At 49.8% G+C, this 22921-nt stretch overlaps 1 protein-coding gene across 1 annotated transcript in view; it reads left to right on the forward strand.

Annotated features, from left to right (window-relative positions):
- Nucleotides 1–22921, forward strand: part of GTF3C1 (general transcription factor IIIC subunit 1) — a 79518-nt gene that overhangs the window by 23945 nt on the left and 32652 nt on the right. The window contains exons 7-19 of the mRNA XM_058569797.1: nt 5428–5595; nt 7224–7339; nt 8453–8768; nt 9383–9600; nt 12268–12404; nt 13774–13927; nt 16992–17095; nt 17909–18093; nt 19449–19727; nt 19983–20128; nt 21431–21528; nt 22040–22136; nt 22254–22431. Of these exons, the coding sequence (XP_058425780.1) occupies nt 5428–5595; nt 7224–7339; nt 8453–8768; nt 9383–9600; nt 12268–12404; nt 13774–13927; nt 16992–17095; nt 17909–18093; nt 19449–19727; nt 19983–20128; nt 21431–21528; nt 22040–22136; nt 22254–22431 (2196 nt within the window). The remainder of the gene's footprint in view (nt 1–5427; nt 5596–7223; nt 7340–8452; nt 8769–9382; nt 9601–12267; nt 12405–13773; nt 13928–16991; nt 17096–17908; nt 18094–19448; nt 19728–19982; nt 20129–21430; nt 21529–22039; nt 22137–22253; nt 22432–22921) is intronic.

Here is a 22921-nt window from a genome sequence, read left to right on the forward strand (position 1 = left end):
CAGACCATCTGAATGACTCCCTAACGCTGACCAGCCCAGTGTGTGTGTGTGTGTGTGTGTGTGTGTGTGTGTGTGTGTGTTAGTGGGGGGAGGGGAGTAACTGAATTATGTGACATCTGCCTGGCTCACCAGTAGAACTTGCCCTGTGTTTGTGACTCTTCAAGAGGAAGTCTGTTCTGGTGCTCGTTTATTCCCATCTTGCTTTTGTTCTTTCTCAGATTGATCGCAATTGAGAGTACCATTCTGCTAGGAGGTCAGATGAGATTTTTCATTGGGAATGTGAGAAACACAGGCTGTTGGTTCCACTTCACAGCCACTCTGGGTTTTCCTTCATGATGAACAGTGCTTTCCGGTAGAAATTTGAAACTGGCCTAGCCAGGTAGCCTAGCGTGGAGGAAAGGCCACTTTTTAGATCTAAGACATCCGTTAGATCCCTCGATCCTTCTGAACCTCAGCTTCCTTTTTCTTAAAATGGCAATAATAACTTGCAGAATCCATGCGATGATTAAGTAAAATAGCTTCTGAAAATACCTAACACAGTGCCTGGCTCATCCAAGGTGCTCAGTAAGAATTCACTCCTTCCCTTCTCTTCTGGGTCTCCAGAATGTCTAAATTAAGCCATTCTTGCTTCATAAGGTGGAGCCTGTCCTGGATCTCGGACACAAAAGAACTGTGTGATTCCTTTGTGTTGAACTGCTGCCATTAGCATGTGCCGTGTCTTTAAAATGCCTAAAATTCCATGTGCTTGAGAGCCTGTGCAGTGATCTGGCTGGTCATCTCTCTCCTGCCTTTTGTCCCTGGAAAGAAAGCCCTGTACTCAGCGGTCAGTGGTTGCTGTAATAGGCCCCCGGTTCCTCCAGGGGTATTGCGGGTAACCGAGGAGGCAGCTCGGATGGAGTGATAGGCTGCACTCGCCTGCGTGGGTGTGCGGGGGCCTCCCTCTGGCCCCTTCTGCTTTGGCTTTAGCCGACTTGTGGTCTGGATCAGGCTCCTTTAAAAAGGCAAGTATGAGCTGAAGGGATTTTAGTAATAAAAATTGAAATTCTGAGTCTGGTAAAACCCTAGAACTATGGGAAAGCAATAAAGGGCCAGTGAAACTCTTGGGATCATGAGGCACAGACTGCGCTGTGTTCCATCCTTTACCTCCCTTACCTCTTACAGTTCTCCCCATAACCCCATGAGGCTACACATTGTCATTAGCCCTAGTTTACAGGCAAAACAGTTGAGACTGAGGGAGGCCAACCAGCTCGCCCAGGTTCACATACCAGCTCTGGCGGGAGAGTCCAGATTCGTAACCACTGTGCACACCTGTCTAACACAAGGTTTTCCAAAGTAAAGGTGCGTATGGTATGACATGGGGAAAGGGAGATGTTTCCATGGTCAGTATGTTGAGAATCAGACACAGACAGAATCTGAGTACATGATCAGGTTTCCTTGTCTTTTGGAGACAGAAGAAAGTCCATGCAGTTGGGATTCATGGCAGAGAAATCAGCTATGCTCTAGGACCAGCCGAGCTGCAGACCCCATGGCCCGAAACCTCACCAGCAGCCATCTGAGTGAGTCATGCTGGGCCTTCTGGAAGCACAACAGCCTAATACTAGGCCCAGCCTCAGGTGCTTGAGATCACCCACTGCTTGCTCAAGGTGTACTAGAGACTCGCCTCCCCTGGTTCACAAGTTCCTTGTCAGTCCTGGGGCTCGCAGTGCCCCCTGTGATTGCAGGGAGCAGCTCAGTCCTCATGCATCATCCCCAGTCTCCCCAGGCCAACAACCTGCCTGTCCAGAAGCCTTCCTGACCCCGTGCTCAGAGCCAGAGCAGGGGCGAGTTCTCACACATCTCTAGGAGCCAGGCTACCACGACCTTAGGCCAGCTATGAGGCTTTCCTACCTGGCAAGAAGGGACCAACTATCTTTAATTCAACTGCTGTTTGTCAGGCCTCTGCACCGTGCTAGGTGCTGATGATACCAGGAAGAATAATTGCTATACCGATTGAGAGCTTCGGATAGCCTGGGCTCAGATCCTAGCTCTGCCGCTTCATAGCTCTGTCACTTTGAGCAAGTCACGTAACCTCTCTGTGCCTCAGCTTCTGCATCTGTACCATGGGGCCTACAGGGGCCTGCCAGCCTCGGATTGTGAGATTTTATGGGTGTATTCTTGTAACGCCCCTGGCACAATGCCTGGCCCACAACAAGTGCTGGGTGTTGGTGTCAAATGATTGCTCTGTGCCAGCCTCTGTACAGACGTTATTTCGGGTCATCTGAACACTGACCCATGAGGTAGAGAACGTTGTCGTCTCATTTTACTGAGCGGAAAACAGAGCTACACTGTCATTTCCCCAAAGTCACAGAAATGGGAACTTGTAGAGCTGAGATTGACCCACTTCTGCCTGCCCCTGGAGCCCGTTTTATCCCCACACTCCCTCTGAACTGTCTGTCTGTCCTGGCTGTCAGCAGAGGAGGCAGCTCTGTCATTTGGAGAAGGCTCTGACGGGGGGGGGGGGGGGGGGGGGGGGGGGTGCGGACGACAGGCGTCAAGTGCTGTAGAGGTGAGAACAGTCATCTCCGAGGCTTGAGGAGCAGAGGCTGCCAAGGCTAAGAGCATTTCTCCTTGGTTGCTTTTTGAGTCCAGGAGTGTACTAGTAACGTTTCTCCTCTTCTTCTTGTGCTTATTTTGAGGGCTGTCTGTGTATCTTTTCTTGGCTAATTAGCCTCTTACAGAAGTTAAAAAGGAGTGGAAGAGGTAATGTCAGGCTATTGCTAAGAGTTTGTGAGTCTGCCTCCCTTAAGTGCTACATTGTGCCACCACTCATGTGAAGCCAGAGTCCCTGGCCCCATGTCACCCACTGTTCTCTGTCACATGACATCTTTCAATTAGGGGCCATAGGTCATCAAAGTAATCCCAGTAATCCCAGCTCCTCACTTGCTAAGAGGTGGGGGTTTGGGCAAATTCCTCAGCTCCTTGTGTTCTCAAGGGTGAAAGGGAGATGGTAGCACCCACCTCCTAAGGCTGTGGAGAGCTTAGATCTGCGTCTAGGACCTGCCCACGTTCGAGGAATGGTAGTAGTTTTGTTATTATGAGCAGCAGGTTGCTCTGTGAGCACCAGCTTAGGGGTAAGATGGGGATTGAGGGGGGTGGGGCAGGGGGCTCGAGTAGAGGACAGAGAGGAGGACCAGTGGGGAACGGCTTGGCGGTCAGTGTTCTGCCGCGTGCTGGTGTGCTGGCCACCAGGTGCCTCTGGCCGCAGCCGCTAGAAGGAAATGCTCACAGAGAACCCAGTCCTGGTCACTGGAGCCTGGAAATAGTTCTCACGCATACAGATGGGCCCAAGAGTCCCCTCGTCCCCATGTCCCCCCTCCTGGGTGCTAAGTTTAGGCTGCCGTCCTGGGAGGGAGAAACAGGGAGAGGGGCAAAGGGCAAAGCTGCGGAGAAGCTGAGAGGCCCCAGCAGGCAGGGAGCCGAGGTGTGAGGAGGCCTGGGCCGGGCCTCGGGCTTCCTGTTTCTTCCGTTGAAAAGTCATGAACTGGGGGTTTTCTGTCGCTGTGAGGAATGGAGGGAATCAGCACCAGGCTGGGCCTGGGGACTGCCGAGGCTGCCTGCATTTCTGCTGATTGTTGCCCCAGGCCTGCCCTCCGGGAGGGCTCTGGTGGGTAAGTCTCTGATGAGTTCAGGGCCCTGAGATGCTCTGTTTTTTGTGAACGTCACCTGCAGGCCACGTGCTGTCCCCACGAGAATCCCCTGTTCGAGTTGGGGTTTTGGACCAGAACTTGCTTGGACGTCGATCTGCGGTGCTCTGGTGTGGGCATTTCTCATCCCACAGGAAGGCCTTCAGTGGCCATAGTGCCTGCACAGGCGGCACTGAGTTGCAGAGACCAGCTTTACTGCCACGCCTCCTTACGGTGGTACCCAAGGATTCTGACCCCGGTTGCTGATGAGAGCTGGTGGAGAAACTGTCTGTATCCCCACCGTAACAGTTACTACAAACTTAGTGATTTAAAACAACACGAATTTAATATTTTATAATTCTGGAGGTCAGAAGTCTGAAATGGGTTTCACTGGGCTGAAATCAAGCTGTTGGCAGGGCTGTGTTCCTTCTGGAGGCTCTGGGAGAGAATCCATTCCCTGGCCTTTTCCAGTTTATAGAGGCCACCTGCATTCCTTGGCTCGTGGTGCCTTCCTCTATCTTCACTGCCGGGACATAGCATCTTCCAATCTCTCACTCTGATCCTCTTGCCTACCTCTGTCCCTCTTCTAAGAACTCTGTGATATTACACTGGGCCCACCCAGATAATCCAGGATAATCTCAAAATCCTTGACTACCACCACCACAACAGAAAGCCTTAACTTAATCACGCCTACAAGTCCCTTTTACCACGGAAGGTAACATATTCGTAGGTTTTAGGGAGTAGGGTGTAGACGTCCTGCTGCACACTGTCATATATGATAGGACTTCTTATTGCAGAATCATCTCTTTCGTGTTGGGGACCTGTCACCCTGCTTAAGGAACTCTGCCCCTGTCACTTAGAAGCTGTTGGGAGTCTGGGCAAGTTATTTAACCCCTCTGTGCCTCGGTTTCTTCATCTGTAAAATGCCTCCAGGATCAAATGAGTTAGCACATCACATGTCGAGATGTGTTTGCTCTTTCTTCTGCCTGTCTCTGGTTCCAGCCGTAGGCACAGCTTGTCCTTTTTCCCACCTCCTGCTTTCGTAGGTTGAGTGTAGGTGCGTGTGATTGTCTGAAGGAGGTGCTAGTCCAGAGTGTGGTGGCTTGTCGCTGTACCACCACTTTGTCCCCGTCGTCATTGTTTTATGTTATTCGTAAAAGCTAGTGCTGTCAAGAGTGCTGTATAGGCCTGTTAGACTGGCAGCTTTCACGTCTTTTTGAGCTATTTTCTTGGAATAAAGTCCCACACTTGGAATCAGTGGGTTAAAGGGCCCCTGAAAGGCTCTGGAAGGGTGTGGAATGTCTGCACACTGCTGCCACACCTTATTGGTGGTGGGTATTGGCCTAAAAGGAAAAAGATGTTTTGCATTCTTTCAGCAATGCTGCTTGCGTGCCTACCGTGTACTGGGCTCTGTTCTGAGTGCTGGGGAGACGATGTGAAAAGACAGGCACGTTGCCTGTTGTCATGGAGTTTGTCTCAAGCAGAAGGCTGCTGTTTATTTAATAGGACTAACAGGGCACCTTATTATTCCCGTCATTTGCATTTCTTTGTTCACTCATTATATTAAAAAGCAGTTTTTTGGAGAAAATTTTCAGGTCTTGTGCCTCGAGGTGTGCAGTTTTAAACGTTCCAGACTCGCTGCTGTGTGTGACCTTTCTGTGTGTCTGTGTCTCTGCTGACGTCGGCCGTGTCGTGTCAGGAGCCTCAGCTCCTCCCACACAGCCCTGGTTTTCTCACGGCTGGGGAACATGTGCTTGTGTCCTAGGGACCGACGTCATGGTGCGCTGTCTCAAGCTGCTGAAGGAATTCAAACGGAAGGTGGAGGACGACCACGACCAGGACGACGACGAGGATGAGGAGGTCATCTCCAAGGCCGTGCCTCCGGTGGACGTTGTGTATGAGCGGGACATGCTCACGCAGACCTATGAACTCAGTAGGTTCCTGAGCATTTGAGTCGAGGAGCGTTTTGCCCACGTGTTAGAAGAGGCTCTGCTGTTGTGAATGTAGTGCAATGGCAAGCACCTGGTTCCCTTGAGGGGTTAGGCTTGGGTCAGATCTGAGTTTGAATCCTGGCTCTGCCCCTTGTCTGCCAGCTGTGTGACTTTAACAAGGTCTCTGAGCCTCAGTTCCCTCATCTGCAAAATGGGGACAATGTCCACCCTCACGTGTGATAAGGGCTAATTGAGGAACAGGGTTAAAACAGTTGGGGTAGTGCCTGGCACTTAGAAGGCACTCACAAAAATTAGCTGTTAGTATTGTCACTCAAAGATTTGAGTCCCCTACTGTCTTCTAAAATTGGTCTGGAGTCAGAGCAGGCTGGGAATTCTAGTGATGAAGAGGGGAAAAACTGTCTCCCCCTGCCTCCCTGCTCCCCTAGATCTGCTAACATCTATGTAAGACAGCAGTGACCCAGTGCCCTAGATGGTGTGGCCGCAGGTCCCTGTGGGGAGGAGGACAGAGTAGAGGTGAGGTGGCTGCAAGTCTGATTCAGCCAATAGGTACAAAACTAGACTGGTGAATTGGCACAGCGTTTTTGGAGGGCTGTGTGGCAGTCTTTATCAACTCGTAATATCTCTCAGAATGGGTTCCTTAGAACACAGTTTGGGAAAAGCTGCCCTTAACCCTTTCATCCCCACTTTTAGCATGTTATTAGTTCAATATGAGAGCACATCCTGGTCACCTCTTTTCATTTTGTTGTTTACTTTTCTGCATGTCCGAGGCAGCAAAACCGCCTTTATCCAGCTTGGTTTTGCCTGGCAGCCTCAAGCGTGTGATGCAGCAGGAAATAAAGGGGGGAATATTTCTGACCCATCAAAGGGCTTTGCTGCAACGCTTGCCACAAAGTCCGCCCTGTAGTTCGTGTGTTTTACCGGAGGGACACCCTGCAACCCCCACCCCACCCCACCCGGCTCCTTCCTGGAGTCCCAGTCCCAGAGCAGTCCAATAAATTTAAAAGGGCCTCTTAGAGGCACATACGCTAATAGCACCGAACAATGACAGCGTGTGGCAGGGCGAGAGCCAGCAAACCAGATAGAGCACGTAGTGGAGCACAGTTGTCCGCTGGTCATTTAGTACGGGGCCAGATAGCCTTGTGTCCTGCCGTAGCCCCTGCTGGCTGACAGCTGTTACAGGACAATGCGATAATCAGTGTCCATAATGCCTTCAAGGCTACCGAGAAAGACAGGGACATGAAAAAAGTTCTTAACTTAAAATTATTTTGATGCTTTTTAAAAGAGTCAATTTCATTTATCTGAAAAAGTCCTTTCATGTGAAAAAGCTAACTTCCTGCTGCTGAGTAGAAACAATGTTAGCAGATCAGCAGTTGATCACTTGACATTTACTGTTTTAACATGGAGGAGTCAGACAGTGAGCACTTAAAAATTAGCCATCAGTAGCAGTGTTCAGAGATTCTTGGGAGGGGAGGGAGAGAGGAGGCATATATTTTATTCTGTTGGTTTCACTGCGTTGAAATGTCTGTGCTTAAGAAAGGTGGGTGGGAATTGACTTATGCAGAGCAGCTCCTTTGCGGAGCTTGGGGTTCAAGTACATTGTTTCACACAGTTGAGCGCAGAGGCACGAAAGGAATTTCCCAAGCTGAAATCCGAGTGGCCATGAATGTGGGGAAACTGGAAGCAAGAATGCTGTGTCGCCTTCTTCAGAGATTCAAAATTGTCAAGGTAACGCCGTGAGTCACCCGCACAGTTCTTTTCTTTGGACCTGCACGCAGTGTGATTATGAAGGAATGTCTCAGATGGCCTCCCGTCTCTGTCAAGGAGGCAAATGGCTGTCCGGGGCCTGAAAGCAGCCCCTGGGCATAGCTAGTCTCCCCTTCACTGTGGTTTTCACAATTTAAAAATGGAATGAGTTGTCCACATTGAAAAGTCAGCAGGAGACGTGGCAGCATGGGGAGCACACTGCCATGGGGGGACAGTCAGCTGAAGCTGGCTAAAATCTCACCACCTCTGAGACAAAGTGGGGGCTCTCCAGGGTTCCACGGTCCCCATTTGGCCCTCCCTCTCATTTATATACTTGCTTGGCTCCTAGAGACATCAAGTTGGCTAAGTATGCATGTCTGGCACTCCCCTTTTGGAACTCAGACCTGCCGTCTCAGCCCTTTGTGTGTCATTTTCTTCTTGTCAACTATTTGGCCATTTTGCTGAAAGGTAGTATTATAGTCGAGCTAATGATTGCAGAGCCCTTAGCACTGTCCTTGGCGTCTGGTGCTATATAGAAGGTGTTACTCTTGGCCATTAAGGGCCCTGGGAGAGCCCCTTTCCCCTGTCCTAGAAGATGGAATGGGCATGGATTGGTGATGACCTGTCATCAGTCCCCACGGCAGGGCCTGAATGGAGCTGGTGACCTCCAGGCCCTGACTCACCAGTCTGTGACAACAGTTATGAACCGTTGAATTCTGCGTAGCAAAAACTCTGTTCACTGACCATTTCTCATGGGCCTGGTGCTGTGCCAGGCACTGGGGACATGTGGAAGACCAAGTGAGGGCCCTGCCCTAAAGGAGCTCACCGTCTTGTCAAGTAGACACACAGTCAGGATTGCAATTTAGAAAACCACCTCCCACATGGCTGTGGAAGCGGGACTTGAGGGATGACAGACAGGAAGACCCATGACGGAACATCGATGGGCCTAACCTGGGGCCCAGGCAGCGAGAGGGAAGAGACGCAGGTCAGCGCAGGAGTGATAAGGAAGTAGACCCTGCAGACCCAGGGGTCGCTTGAATGCCTGTGTGTTACAGCGCCCTCTTGAGTGTGATTAAACACCTCTCATCCCTCCAGGGGTTCATGGAAGATGAAGGGCGGCAGCGGACCACCAAGTACATCTCCTGCGTGTTTGCAGAAGAGAGCGACCTCAGCCGGCAGTACGAGAGGGAGAAGGCCCGGAATGAGCTCCTGACCACTGTGAGCTTGGCCTCCGTGCAGGAGGAGTCCCTGCTGCCTGAAGGGGAGGACACTTTCCTGTCCGAGTCGGACAGTGAGGAGGAGGGCGGCTGCAGCAGCAGCAAGAGGAGAGGCAGAGGACCGAGGGGCAATGTGAGGTCCTCCTCCAGCCTCAGTCTCAGGACTCGGCCTCATCACTCCACCCCAGCCAAGGGTAGGCGGTGCTCTCGGGGCGGGCTGGGGGAGAGCGGGCAGGGGGTGCGTGCCCTCAATCTGAGCTGCTGCCGATCCCGCCTTGCCCTGGATATCTTCAGTAAAAACACCCGTTCAGTTCAGCAGACACCTAAGGAGCTCCTTGGTATGTCCTAATCTGGGACCTGTTGGTGTCACTCGCATCACATAATCATAAGTTTGAGGAGACAGTCATGTGGTCTGTCTCCTGGCTGCTTGCAAGTCAATTCTTGGCAAATGTGTTTTGTTTGTTTTGTTGTGTTTTTACTATTAAAGGGGTGGAATTCCATAAAATTCCTCTAGTCTCTTCCCTCCAACAATCTATTTAAGAACCCTGCAGGTTTTTAGTTTAGTTACAGAAGACTTTTTAAAAATGTGTGAAGGATGGTACCAAAGACAGATTTGCAAATCTGGAATCCCGCTAAGAGGAGGGGCACCATGCTGCTTGCTTGACCCACCACACTAGTCTTTAAAATGACCACATGGAATCCTTCGGCCGGCATGGGTCTGGTTTGGCTGCCGAGCATAAATGCCCCTGTCGCTTTCCCCCTTGACATGGCCATGGTTCATTCATTCTACTCCTGCCCTCCACCGCAGGTGGGTGGAAAGTCGTAAACCTACACCCATTGAAGAAGCAGTCAGCATCCTGCCCAGGAGCTGCTGAGGGGAAAGCCTTCCGGAGCTCTGCCAGCAGGGACAGCCTCCTGGATACCAACAGCTCCACAGACCCCAGCGTGTCCTATGGCTCCTGCCGCATGGAGAATAAGAGTGGTGACATAGCTGTGATCGAAGAGGTCAGGCTTGAAAACCCAAAGGTGAGTGCTCACAGTGGGAATGCACTTTCTCTAATAAGGAGCCTGTGGCAGGTGGATGTCAACCTTATCAGTTCGGTGCTTAAGAATCACAACAACAACAAAATCAGTAACAGTCAAAGCGCCACTTGCTGAGTGCTTGCTCCGTGCCAGGCAGTGGGCTAGATGCTCATGAGAAGTAACACTGTGCTCATTTATCTATCACCGTCACACAGGAATCATGCCCTGCCGGAAATCACCTGCACCGTTATTTACACAATATTTTCTTTTCCAACAACTTACTCTTTTTACATAAATTTATTTTGGAGGAAAAATTTATATGGCTAGTTTAGATTAGTGGTTCTCACTCTGGGCCAGTTTTGCCCCCAGGGAACATTTGGCCATGTCTGGAGACATTTTTGCTTGTCATGACTCGGGGGAGAGGGTGCTACTGGCATCTAGTAGGTGGAGGCCAAGGATGCTGTTAAGCATCCTAAAATGGGCAGGACAACCCACAACAGAGCATTATCCAGCCCAAAATGTCAACAGTGCCAAGGTTGAGGAACCCTACTTTAAATGAAAGGCCAACATCATTTACCGTAAAAAGAAGGTAATCATAAAATAGATATAATAAAACATCCTGGCCAGATTCTGTTGTATGTCACAGTGTTATGTACACAGTAGAATCAAATCAGTACTCTTTCATCAGTGTAATTAGAAGACAATTGACACAGGAACGCCTTTCTCATTACATGATTCAGTTCAGTAATGCTGTGCTTTGTCACTTGAAAGTGCCTCTGATACTGCCAGGGGCACCTCCTGCACTTGAGAAACACAGTCAGAGGATGAGGCACCCAGCACAGAGCAGACTTGTGGTCAGGGGTGGCTTTTGACGCTATCGCTGCTGTTTTGTTCAGGCTTCACAGCAGCCCTGTAAGGTAAATGTCAGCTCTGGTCGGGGTGGAGGAGAGTGAGGCCCTTGGGGACTGAGTGACTTGCCTGCTCAGTTAATGACAAAGCCAGGATTAGAACCCACATGTGTGGAGTTCCCACCCTGCCTTGCTTCTCCCTTTCTGGTATGGAGGCCTGTGCTTTGGTACTATCCGTACAGCAAGAGTGATGGGGCGTGGGGTGGGGAAGGTTTTCTGTGGGTTTTTCTAGAACCTTCTGGGCCTTTTTTCTTTGGATGCTGCAACTCATATCATATCAAGTCATGATTGGTATTGTCTCTAACTGAAGAACCTGGGCCTGCTGGCGGCTAGAGCCCAGCAGGTTCTCAAGGGTTTTACCTGTCTTTCTGGCCCACCACCCCCTTTGCACCTTCTAATCAGGTCCACATGTCTCCAGCAGTGAGCTCCTTGCAGTTGCTTCCTAGGTCAGCTCTTTCTCTTCCTCTTAGAAATCTATTCCCAAAGTAATGGCAGAAGCTTGCCCTTCTTTTCAAATACCTGCGGAGAAGAGCGGCATCAGCTACTACCTGGAGGGTGCTTGGCCAAGCACGTTTGCACTTTGCTATCCAGCAGCCCTATGGAAAGCAGCCAGACGGTTTTCCTCCAAAATGTGTGCTCTGACATGCAAGAGGACACAAAGGTCTTTCTGCCACTTCTGGGCCCCTTCTCGATTCTTTGCATCTTTCACCCCTTGAGCCCTTCCCCCTTCAAGAAAGAAACTGTGCCTCCCTAGAGCTCATCAGTCAGCAGGGAGGTGATCTGGAGTCTGGCAGTTCTGACACCAGCACCGAGTAGCCTCCTTCCCTGACAGCACTGCTCCAAGTGAGGAGGGCGTCCAGCAAAACAGGCCCTGGGCTGCCATGTGGTGCTGATTTGTGCCAAGTGATTTGCGAGAAATATGTTAGAGTTAGGATTTCCTTTCCCTTCAGGGTGCACATTTGGGCTTTAACGTACTTGATCCGAGGGCAGATGGACAAGTTCATTTTAAGCTCCTGGAAGACAGAAAGGAGCCATGAAGAGAGAAGTGGGCATTTTGGCAGGAGTAAGAGCGAGAGCGTTGATCTCTCTTCTCTTCTCATTGTCTTTCTCTCCCCACTCATCCTCATTTACCTAGGGACAACCTGTGCCGAACTCAGAAGCCTGCCTCTGCTTCTATCTTATATTCCCAGAGAGCCTTCCATGGGCTTCCTCTATTTGGAGGCAGAAGCCCGTGAGGCAGAAGCCCATCCTGTTGCACAGTCATACTCTGTGACCCTGGACAGTTACTTCACCTGTTCATCATCTACAAGAACCCTGGTTTCCTCTTCTGTAAAGTGGGAACCATAATAATAAGGTGGTTTGAGAGTTTTTGATGAAAAAAGCCTAACAGAGTGACTGGCATGGAGTAGTCTCTCAGTAAGTTGGTTTCTTCCCTTCCACTGTGGAAGAACCAAGAGGAGATTGAGTGAAGGCTTTCTACATCTTCAGGAGGTGCTGCAGTAGATGCCTCTAATTTGTGTTCTGAAACCAGCTGATCTTCATAAAGTTCTAGGATCCTCTGCTGGCAGATGTCTTTGCTATTTCAAAGCACTGAAATTGTGGGGTGGTGGAATCCAGTAGGGGAAATAGTCCTCTTGACTTTACTTCTTGAAACATGGGTGTAGAAATTCCATAAAAAGGGAAAGTGCACCTGAAGGAGTGGTGTCTGACCCCCAACCTTGCTGAGCCCATGGTGTTCATGTGCTCTTGGTCCCTGTTCTAGGAGAGTGGCGGTTCCCAGAAGACGGGGAAGCACGGCCCAGGCCAAGACAAACCCCATGAAACTTACCGATTGCTGAAACGCAGGAATCTGATCATAGAAGCTGTCACCAACCTCCGCTTAATTGAGAGCTTATTCACGTAAGGAGTAGTCTGTCTCTCTGTCTTGGACTGACTAAATCTCATGCCAGTTAGTCATCCCAAGCAGCAGAAATGCCCAAGAGGCATTTGAATCTCTCTTCCGCTGTATAGATTCTCGTAGTATCCGTTTGTTTGTGTGATTTGGAAAGTGTAGACAGTGAGGAATATCAGTACACTAGACAGGGAGAAAATGACTGAGCAAGAAATGGAAGTCATGGGGAAAGTGCATTTGCCTCTCTTCTTCCTTGGAAACTTGGTGCTAAGGAAGAGGTGAGAAGAAACTCAGGCAGATAATAGCATCCACTTACAAACTTTGTTTTGGGTTCTTTATGGAGCCTTTTGTTATTTTTTATTTTTATAACTTTATTTATTTATTTTTACCCCCAAAGCCCCAAGTAGATAGTTGTATGTCATAGCTGCACATCCTTCTAGTTGCTGTATGTGGGACGTGGCCTCAGCATGGCCGGAGAAGTGGTGCATCGGTGCGCGCCCGGGATCCGAACCCGGGCCGCCAGCAGCGGAGCGCACGCACTTAACCACTAAGCCACAGGGCCGGCCCTATGGAGCCTTTTGTTAAACAATGTCTTATATGAAAGCAAAAACACAAGAGACACAAGTAGAACTTCTGAGTTTGGGGTGGAGCACAGGCTCTAAACTCTGGTTTGGTCCTTCTAACCCATTGTTACCACCACCTCCTGGGCAGCATCTTCAAGGCTTCCTAGACACCCAGTGTGAGAGCCACTCAATTAGAAGGAGCTTACCTTGGAGCCTGGGATGTGAGTTCCCTAACTAGGGGATGGGAGACCATCTTCAGGTACTGCTGCCTCGGTCTCCTCCTCTGGGCAGTGAGGGATTTGGCCAGGTGTTCCTAATGTCCCCTCTGGCTCTCCCATTCAATGATTGGTGATCTAGAAACAACACCATAGTGTCTCAGTACTCTCTGGAGAGTGAGATGTGTCAAGAGAGGAATCAAGAAGAGCTTCAGATCTGTGGGTGTTGACAGTGGTACACTGGAACATTCTTTAGCTGGATGTTAAATTAGCACGGCGACTTAGCGAAGACAGATTTCCATCATGGTGCGCACTTTCCCTGTCATCATTGTCACAAATCATGTAATCTGTTTAGTTCCTGGTGAAAGGCTCAGAATGTGAAGCTGCTGTGAATGATGGCTTGTCTTTTGCTAACTCATTTATCACAAAGAGAGATGATCTTTAATATCTCAGGAAGTCAACCTTTCAGTGGTGAAACCCACTTTAATTCTTCCCTAGTTTCTACTGGATACCATTAGGCGTGTCTCGGTTGCCTGGGTTGAGAAAGGCCTTCCACGATGAGATTGGGAATATTAACTGCTTATTTTGTGATGCCCCAGGATTCAGAAAATGATCATGGATCAGGAGAAGCAAGAGGGCGTGTCCACCAAGTGCTGTAAGAAGTCCATTGTCCGCTTGGTGCGGAACCTGTCGGAGGAGGGTCTGTTGAGACTGTTTCGGACTACGGTTATTCAAGATGGCATCAAGAAGAAGGTAACCTTGGCTCTCGTGACGCCCACAAAGCCAACCGCGTGCTGCTGGACGTTTTCTGGTCTGGCTTCTCGTGTCCTTGTTGTATCTTGGTTGTTCCTTTGTTGCCAATAACTCGGAATTTCCTGTTAGGCCTCCTAATTTGGGGAACAGGGATCATCCCAGCTTTCTGTGGAAGCTGGAAACAGAAAAGGGGAATAACTTGCTTGGATCTTAGAGCAGCAGGTACAGCTCAAGGCAAGTGTCCAGCCCTGTAGCCAGCCTTGAAAGAGAGGAAGGCATGCTGAAGTTCAGCAGAGTAGTGTTGGGAGAAATTAAGCAGCATTTAGAAGGTGGAAAATTTAGACTCAGCAGCAAGAACATTTTCCGTGGAGAGCTGAGGAAACGTATCCCAGAGGAAATGATGGCAGCGACTCAATTAGAGTATGCTGCTGGGGTTATCCAATGGGGAACAATATATCTCTTCTGTCTCAATTTATCTGTTTCTGTAAAATTTAAAGTTTGGGGCCATTCCCATAGCAACTGTAGCTCAGCGGCTTAGCACATATTCTAAGGCATAAATTTTTCAGGGTTGGAATAATTTGAGAGAGCCCAGCCAGCACTGGGCCGAAAGGAAACGGTGCTGTGGGGACAGTCACTTGTCATTTCCTGACGTTTTTTTCTATGTTTTAAATCTCTGCCTTAAGAAAGCTCTGCTTTGATGTTTTGTTTTCTTAATAAGCTGTCAAGGTCATTTCTGTTTTTTTTTACTTTATCTTATTTTTTGAGACATTTGAAATTTGAAAAACATAGAGCAGTACAAAAAACGACTTAAGAAACACAGTTTCAGGGGCTGGCCCCATGGCTTAGCGGTTAAGTGCACGCGCTCCGCTGCTGGCGGCCTGGGTTCGGATCCCGGGCGCACACCGACGCACCGCTTCTCCGGCCATGCTGAGGCCGCGTCCCACGTACAGCAACTAGAAGGATGTGCAGCTATGACATACAACTATCTCCTGGGGCTTTGGGGAAAAAAAGGAGGAGGATTGGCAATAGATGTTAGCTCAGAGCTGGTCTTCCTCAGCAAAAAGAGGAGGATTAGCATGGATGTTAGCTCAGGGCTGATCTTCCTCACCAAAAAAAAAAAAAAAAAAAAAAGAAAGAAACACATTTTCAGGGCCAGCCCAGTGGCATAGTGGTTAAGTTCGGCATGCTCCGCTTTGGCGGCCCTCCTTTACAGGTTTGGATCCCAGGTGTGGACCTACACCACTCGTCAAGCTGTGCTGTGGCGGCGTCCTACATACAAAATAGAGGAAGATTGGCTCAGATGTTAGCTCAGGGCCAATCGTCCTCACCAAAAAAAAAGAAAAAAAAAGGAAGAAACAGTTTCTACTATTCCAAGTTGGCAGCTCTCCTCAGATTTTACATGTGCTGTGAGTGCCCTTGAGCTTGCCCCCCTCCCATCCCCTTGAGCAGTGGCGTGAGGTCCTTGTGCTGGTCTCTCTCACTGAACAACAAAGCCCCCACCCATCAGCAGCAACCCCTCTGGTTTCTGTTGATCTTCACAGAGCAGGTCTTCCTGGCATGCAGCCTTCTCAGGGCAGTCGCTGAGGGCAAGATCTCCTCCAATCTAGGAGTGGAGAGGGCAGTCTGGCGGAGGTCTCTGCTGTGTCCCCGCTCCTGTTTAGCCCCATGTCCAGCAGGCTGTACTGGAGGGAGCAGGCAGGGGTTGGGGGTGGGGAGAAAGTGCCGCAGGTAAACCTTGAGGATCACACGGCCTCAAAACTGAAGGTGCCCAGGACTGGGGCCTCGTGCCACAGGGGACCACTGCAGCGGTACCGCTGAACGGCAGCCCATTTGTCCAGCCGGCACGGGCTGTAGTAGTGCACATCTGCCTCCAGACCAGGCTTAAGTTTCTCGGCAGCATGGTCTCTGGCTCCCAGAGCACGTGCTGCCAGCAGGCAGCCTTCTGATCTATTGGAGTCACATTGGCTGGAGTTGCTGTGCCCACAGGCTTTGCCTTTGCTCCTGCATCTGGCCCTGTCCGTTGGGCCTTTGGGAAGTTGGCTGGGCCATTTGGCTGTGGGAAATGAGGAAATAGGAATGCTTTGTCTTTACACCGTGCTTTTAAATTCTTTGAGGTGTTACCTAACTGTATCTCATTTGAGCCTGATAAAACCACAAAAAAAGTTGGCGTGGAGGGAGGAGGGGTCCCCATTTGACAAATGAGGAGCAGAAGAGACTGAGCCAAGTGTGGCCTTGTGGAGCCCCTGTCCAGGCGTTGCTGCCTGTTCCCTGTTCCCTGGGCCTGTCTCAGGCCATTTTTGGCACGAAGCCTGCTGGCCAGAGTTACACATTTAGAAAACCTTACCTTGCTCTGTCCTGCCAGTAACAGAGACAAAAAAGAAGCCTGGCTCTCCAGGGGCCCAGGCTGGCATGCCTTGCCTTCTACTGCACAGCTGTCACACTCACGCCCGTTCTGCTCACCTCCACCAAGTTATTTCCATTTGTCATCCTAGATATCTCTCCTGGAATGGTAACCACCCTAACTGTTCAGCTTCAGTACCTTGGAAAAGGTAAAACAACAAAAGCAGCTCTAAATCCTCTGCCCATTTGTTCAGAAGCACGCCTGGCAGGTTTCCCACGACGGCACTCAGTGAGGGGAGATTAATGAAAACTGCTCACCTTTTCCAGATGGAAGCCCTCAGGATTCATGAGCAACTGTGGGAAATTCTCAGAGAGCAGGAACAGGGCGTCGGGAGCGGCCCACCAGGGAGCAGCTGTGGGCTGTGACAGCCCAGCACGGGTACTGCAGGGCAGACCCTCTGTGTCCAGGCCAGAATGCCTCACCTGGGCAAAGTAGCGTGTTACTGTTGGCAGAGCGTTAATGCTCGGTTACTTGAGGGGTTCAGATGCCAGTAACTAACCACAGACTGTTCAGCAACACATTTTATGTTAGTTTCAGAACTGTCTTTTGGAAATGTCAGTGAAAACAGGTGTAACGAGTGTTCTACCAAGGAACCAAGTTGTGGAACTCAGTCTCCCTCAGTTCCTCCCCTGCCCTTTGGGACACTCTGACCCCTCTCTGCAGGTGGATCTGGTAGTGCACCCATCCATGGACCAGAACGACCCTCTCGTGAGAAGTGCCATCGAGCAGGTTCGTTTCCGGATCTCCAATTCAAGCACAGCCAACAGGCAAGTGGCAACACCCCATAAGAACCACAGGCAAGTGCCTGGGTCTGCGTGTTCACTCCTGAAGCAGTTTTCACAGAAGCCCTTTGTTTATACAGTGTGAGATCAGTGAATTTGCTGGTTTGGGGTTGTGGTTCACAATCCTCTACTCTGTACAAGGATCAGTTTCTGGGTTCTTTAAGAAAAAAATCCTAACATTTTTAATTCTATTCTAATTGTGGACAGACTGCTCCAAATCATAGGCCCTGTGATGTATGAAACTCGCTCAGTCTCATAATAGCTCAGAATGATTCTAGTTGCCTTTCTGAAGTCTTCTCTAATTTTATTCCTAAATCACCTCATGGACTGATAGGAAACTGAGGGCCGGGAGAAAATTCTTAGCTGAGTTTAAACCAGCGGTGCCACATGGTGGCCAGAGGGCTGGATCTGACTTGCAGATGTTGGTTTGTGTGGCCTACCAAGCGAAGGCCACATATACTTTGAATCAGTTGCCGATTAATTTCACATCAAATTCCTGATTTCTGGCGTTTGTGCAAGTGTCCGAGGACCTCACATAGTGGGCTCTCCTCCTCACAAGGTAGCAGCTGCCCCGTAGGTGGGAGTGCACTCTCCAGTTCAACACAGTCCCCACCATCCTCAGATGTTTGGTGGCCTGACACATTTTTTTTGTTTACATTATCTGCCTGGCCCCCGTGGGAAGTTGAGTTTGAAATGCTGGGGCCGGAAGGCTTCATCTGACTCATGAGGACAGACCCTGTCCTTTCTCTCAGCCCTCGGGTTTCTCATCGTAGTATTGCTCTCGTGTTTGGACTGCAGAGTTAAAGTGCCCCAGCCTCCAGTGCCTCAGGAGGAGGCTGAAGAAGAAAGTCAAGGAAAAGAGGGTCCGAGTGGATCAGAAGACTCTCAGCCAAACGCTTCCTCTAAACCAGAAAGTGGACGGGTGAAAAAAGCTGATAAGAAAATGGGCATAACCCAGCTTAAAAATTATAAGCCTGTTGTAGGTAAAAGGCAGCTTCTTGTCGATGTCTGATTGTTGTCACTTGTTGTTTGCGTGATCATGTTTGAGTCACTTGTTCTACATTTGAGCACTGGGCTGCAGTCAGGGAATCGGGTCTGAATTATTGGCTGGGTCATGGGGGGCTGGTCACATGACTTCTGCCAGCATCAATTTCCCCATCTGCAAAACGGGGATGATTCAAGCCTTCATTGACAAGTTTGAGTGTTCATAGAATTTTCCCAGAGTCAGGTCTCTAAGAGCGTTGCCTCCTCCCTCATCCCCCACCAAGCCGCTCTCATGTAAACCTGTGCAGGGCAATTGCAGCTGGCAGGGCCTTCTAATCGAGGTGCTTTGCTCCTCTCCTGGCCATAAACGTGCATGTTGGTGGAGGAGGGCAAAGGTGACTCACCAGGGCACAGACCGCTGTCAAGCAGAAAATGTCCTGGTAGGGAACACAGCAGACCCGGGGCTTGCAAGCAGGAGAGGTCATTTCTGTGACTGCCCTTTCTAAGGGTTCCAGTCACGCAGTGTGGCCTTTTCTCCCAAGGTTTCACAGTAGAAAGTACAGACTGAAGGAGAAACACGGGCATGGGTGTGTGCAGCTGAACAACACATGCTCTTGAGTAGATGAAAGGCAGCGAGGGTGGTCCTCAGATGGGCACCACGTGATGGTGGAGAGGGGTCTTCTGGTCACTTGTCCTTGCTGCCCTGATCCTATGTCTCCTTTGTCTCTCAGCTGTCCTCCCTCACTGGGAAAGCCAAGGAACACTTGGTGTCAACAAAGAAATAAGCTTCTTAAAAGAACCTAGATTTTGGAATATTTTGCCCAGTCCCCATCAAGCCAGGAGTCCTTATGCAGTGGTCTATCAGACCCTCCATGGTGGCTCCCTTCACCATTACACTGGCTCATCTCCTGTGCTCTCCTTCCTTCCTGCACCCCGTCACTCCAGCCTCCTGGCCCTTCCTCAGATGTACCAGGCACACACCCATCTCAAGCACTTTGCATTTGCCCTGGATGCACGTCCCCAGGTATCTGCATGGCCCGCTCCCTCACCGACTTGAGGACTTCACTCAAGGCCTCTCCCCAGTGCGGTCTTTCCTGGCCTCTGTGTGGAATTACAGCCCTCCTCCCCGCCTCCTTGCTTTATTTTCTGCACTAGCATCTTCCTTCTAAGGTCTTATTTTAGGTATTTTGTTATTGTCTGTCCTTTCCCACTAGAAAGTAACTTCCATGAGAGTAAGAACATTTGCTGTCTCCTTGGCAGCTGGGATGTAGTGGCACTCAGTAGTTTTTGAATGAATTGAACTGGGTTGAATCTGGGATTTCTCAAGCACCATCCTTCCCCTTTCTTGCCTCAGTTCCTGGACTTGGGCGTTCTCTAGGGTTTCTGCCCAAAATGCCTCGCCTCCGGAGGGTCCACATGTTCCTGTGGTACCTGATCTACGGGCACCCTGCCAGCAACGCAGTGGAGAAGCTGGGCCTCAGCAGTGAGAGGAGAACGGGAAAACAGGAGCCGAGCAGGGTGGGAGCCCAGCCCTGCTCCGCAGGTGACTTGGAGGCCTCCTCCGACGCCCCACCCGAGGACAGCCTAGATGGAGCCAGCCGGGAGGCTGAAGTGGAGCTCGCCTCGGAGACAGGTAAGATGCCCCGGGGCAGGCAAGCCACAGTGGGATCCAGGGGAGAATCACAATGATTCCTTGTCCTCATCATCTGAACTGGCTGAATCCCCACACTGCCCTGATCAAAATAAAGACATAATGCAAACTTCCTGAACCTCTGGGCTTCCTGCCTGATAAGTAGGGTTGCCTGAGTTTGTGGTGAGAGGGAATCAAGACCTACTGGGAGATGATATCACCATCATGACTGGGCCCCTGTCTCTGATTTTCTCCTAGTATACGTGGATGAAGCCTCATGGATGCGCTACATCCCTCCCCTCCCAGTCCACAGGGACTTTGGCTTCGGCTGGGCTCTCGTCAGTGACCTTCTCCTCTGCCTGCCCCTCTCCATCTTTGTCCAGATTGTGCAAGTCAGCTACAAGGTACTGGCAACTCCCAGGCTATCATGAGGGCTGGTCCTTCAGCTCCAGGCTGGAGGGCCTACAATCACCTGGTCAAGGGAAAATACTTCAAGACTTGCAGTTGCTTAGATGGATGGATGCATAAATAGATAGGATGGATGGATGGATAGATAGGATGGATGGATGGATGGATAGATAGGATGGATGGATGGATAGGATGGATGGATGGATGGAGGATGGATGGATGGATGGATGGGTGGATAGGATGGATGGATGATGGATAGGATGGATGGATGGATGGATGGATGGATGGATGGATGGATGGATGGTCAGTCAAGGGAAAATACTTCAAAGACTTGTTCTTCTGGATAGATGAATAGATAGATAGATAATACATTGAATGGATGGATGGTTGGTGGGTCAAGGGTAATATTTCAAAGACTTGTTCTTCCAGGTAGATCAATCAATAGACAGACAAATAGACAGAAAGACAAATAATTATTGTGTAACAGTAAAATATGTTTTTAGAAATTTGGAAAATACAGAAAAAGAAGAAAACAGAAATTATCATAGAACTTATCCATAACTTCATCACTTAGAGAGATATCACTGCTAGTGGTTTGGTACATTTTCTTCTGGTCCTGTTTTCCTGTGCCATGTTTGTGTGTACATCATGCGTGTGTATGTGAGATCTGCCCTTTGTTAAAACTAATTTGAGGCTATACTGTATTTGCTCTTTTTATCTCTTCTTTCCACTGAACGATATATTGTATTTTCCACATCAAATTTTAACTTGATATTAAGTAAATTCCTAGTATTTCTTCTTATGCACATACCCTAATTTATTTAACCAGTACTCTGTTAGGTTCCAATTTCTTGTATTAAATGACATGTTGATGAATACCTTTTGGTAGACATATTTAAGGGAAACCCCAAAATTTTTTCTTTAAGGTAAGGATAGAAGTAGAATCACTGGCTTCAAAGGGAATGAGCATTCTTCTTTTTTTTAAATATAAATAAATATATTCCTATATTGTCCCCCAGAAATGTTTTAGCAATTTGTATGTTCACCAGCAGTATATGAGGGCTCCTATTTATTGCACCCAGCAGTGTGGCAGGTGGGCTAGAAGGGAGGGGTGATGAGACTGAAGGCAGAGATGTGGGAAGTGTAGGGGGGCAGGAAGGAGGGGGCCTTGTCACCAGGGGGCCGATGGGCAGCTTCAGAGAGACCATAGCTCAGAAAGTAGAGGTGAGTGTTTTTTCACGGTTCTTGCAATTCACCCTGGCCTTGAGGGTGAGCTGAACCTGAAAATCACCTCTTAGGTGGACAACCTCGAGGAGTTTCTGAATGACCCTCTGAAGAAGCACACGCTCATCCGCTTTCTCCCCAGGCCTATCCGGCAGCAGCTTCTGTACAAGAGGTGAGGTCCCTGAAACTGACGCAGAGTGGCCGCGGGTCCCAGCAAGCCCCTTAAAGTTAGAGTTCTGAATAATCGCTCACCGGGAAGAGGGAAGGTTTCTGCCTTCCGGGTTGTAAAGACTCGGTTTTCATTAACGCAGCCACCTGTGAGCCTTCTGAATAAAGCTCAGGGGCAAATGAAGTGTGGGCTGGTACATTTTAGTACTTGATTTCAAGGTTCTTTTAAAGTAAAATCTGCTGGTAAAGACTACAGTATCGGAGTGGTTTTTTCCTTTTGTTTCTTTTGCTTTCTAAACCAAACCCCCGGTGTAGGATCCCTGCTCCATTGCCCTCATTGGGTGCTGAGAAGGTGGTTCTGGGGCTCAGTACAGAGCAGGCCAAGCCAGTCCTCCAGGTCCGCGCAGGTAGAAAGGGGAGAATGAACAAGTTGCATCCCTTGCGCCCCAGATGCAGACCCCCAATGGCAGCTGAGTGTGGTGTGATTGGAGCCTGCACTCCCCCCTGTTTTGCAGACGGTACATCTTCTCGGTGGTGGAAAACCTTCAGAAGCTGTGCTACATGGGGCTGCTCCAATTTGGTCCCACAGAAAAGTTTCAGGATAAAGATCAGGTAACGTCTTTCAAGGCCAAATGAAGATGGTCCTGCTGTTCAGCAGAGTTTCCAGCCAGCTACCCCGCTGCTGATGCTGAGGTTCTCGCCTCGCCCCATCCAACGTCTCTCTTGCAGGTCTTTATTTTCTTGAAGAAGAATGCCGTTATCGTTGACACCACCATCTGTGACCCACATTACAACCTTGCCCACAGCAGCCGGCCCTTTGAAAGGCGTCTGTATGTCCTGAACTCAATGCAGGATGTGGAAAACTATTGGTTTGATCTGCAGTGCGTCTGCCTCAATACCCCGCTAGGTATCGTCTGTCTTTGCTGGACCTCAGTGTTTTCGCTCCGTTCTGGGGGTTGACTGGAATATAGAGACTAGAAGTCGCCCAACCTTGTTGTTTTCATACTGCTCCCCAGGGGTCTAGAGTGTCCTCGGGGCTCCCTTAGAAAGGAGAGGGGTGGGCTTGGAATGGGGAGGACTCCCAGCCCACACCCCAGTGAGCCCAAGCAGCTCCACTTCTGTCTTTCTTCATTTGTTCATTCAGTAGGTATTTATTGAACACCTTGTGTCCTTTCCTGTGCCTGACCATGCGGCAGTGAGACTGACATTCTTGTGGAGAAGACACACAGCACAGAGAGAAATCCAGAGTGTGATAGGTGCTGTGGAGGAGATACACCGGGGATGAGTCAAGGATGTTTTAATGGGTGGTCAGGAGCAGCCTTTCTGAGGAGGAGACATTTGAGCTGAGTTCTAATGGACGAGGCTGAGCCAGCCGTGCCCAGAGCTGGGGAGGAACA

This window comes from Diceros bicornis, chromosome 26 (genome assembly GCF_020826845.1).
Source record: "Diceros bicornis minor isolate mBicDic1 chromosome 26, mDicBic1.mat.cur, whole genome shotgun sequence".
In the NCBI taxonomy this organism is placed as follows: Eukaryota; Metazoa; Chordata; class Mammalia; order Perissodactyla; family Rhinocerotidae; genus Diceros; species Diceros bicornis.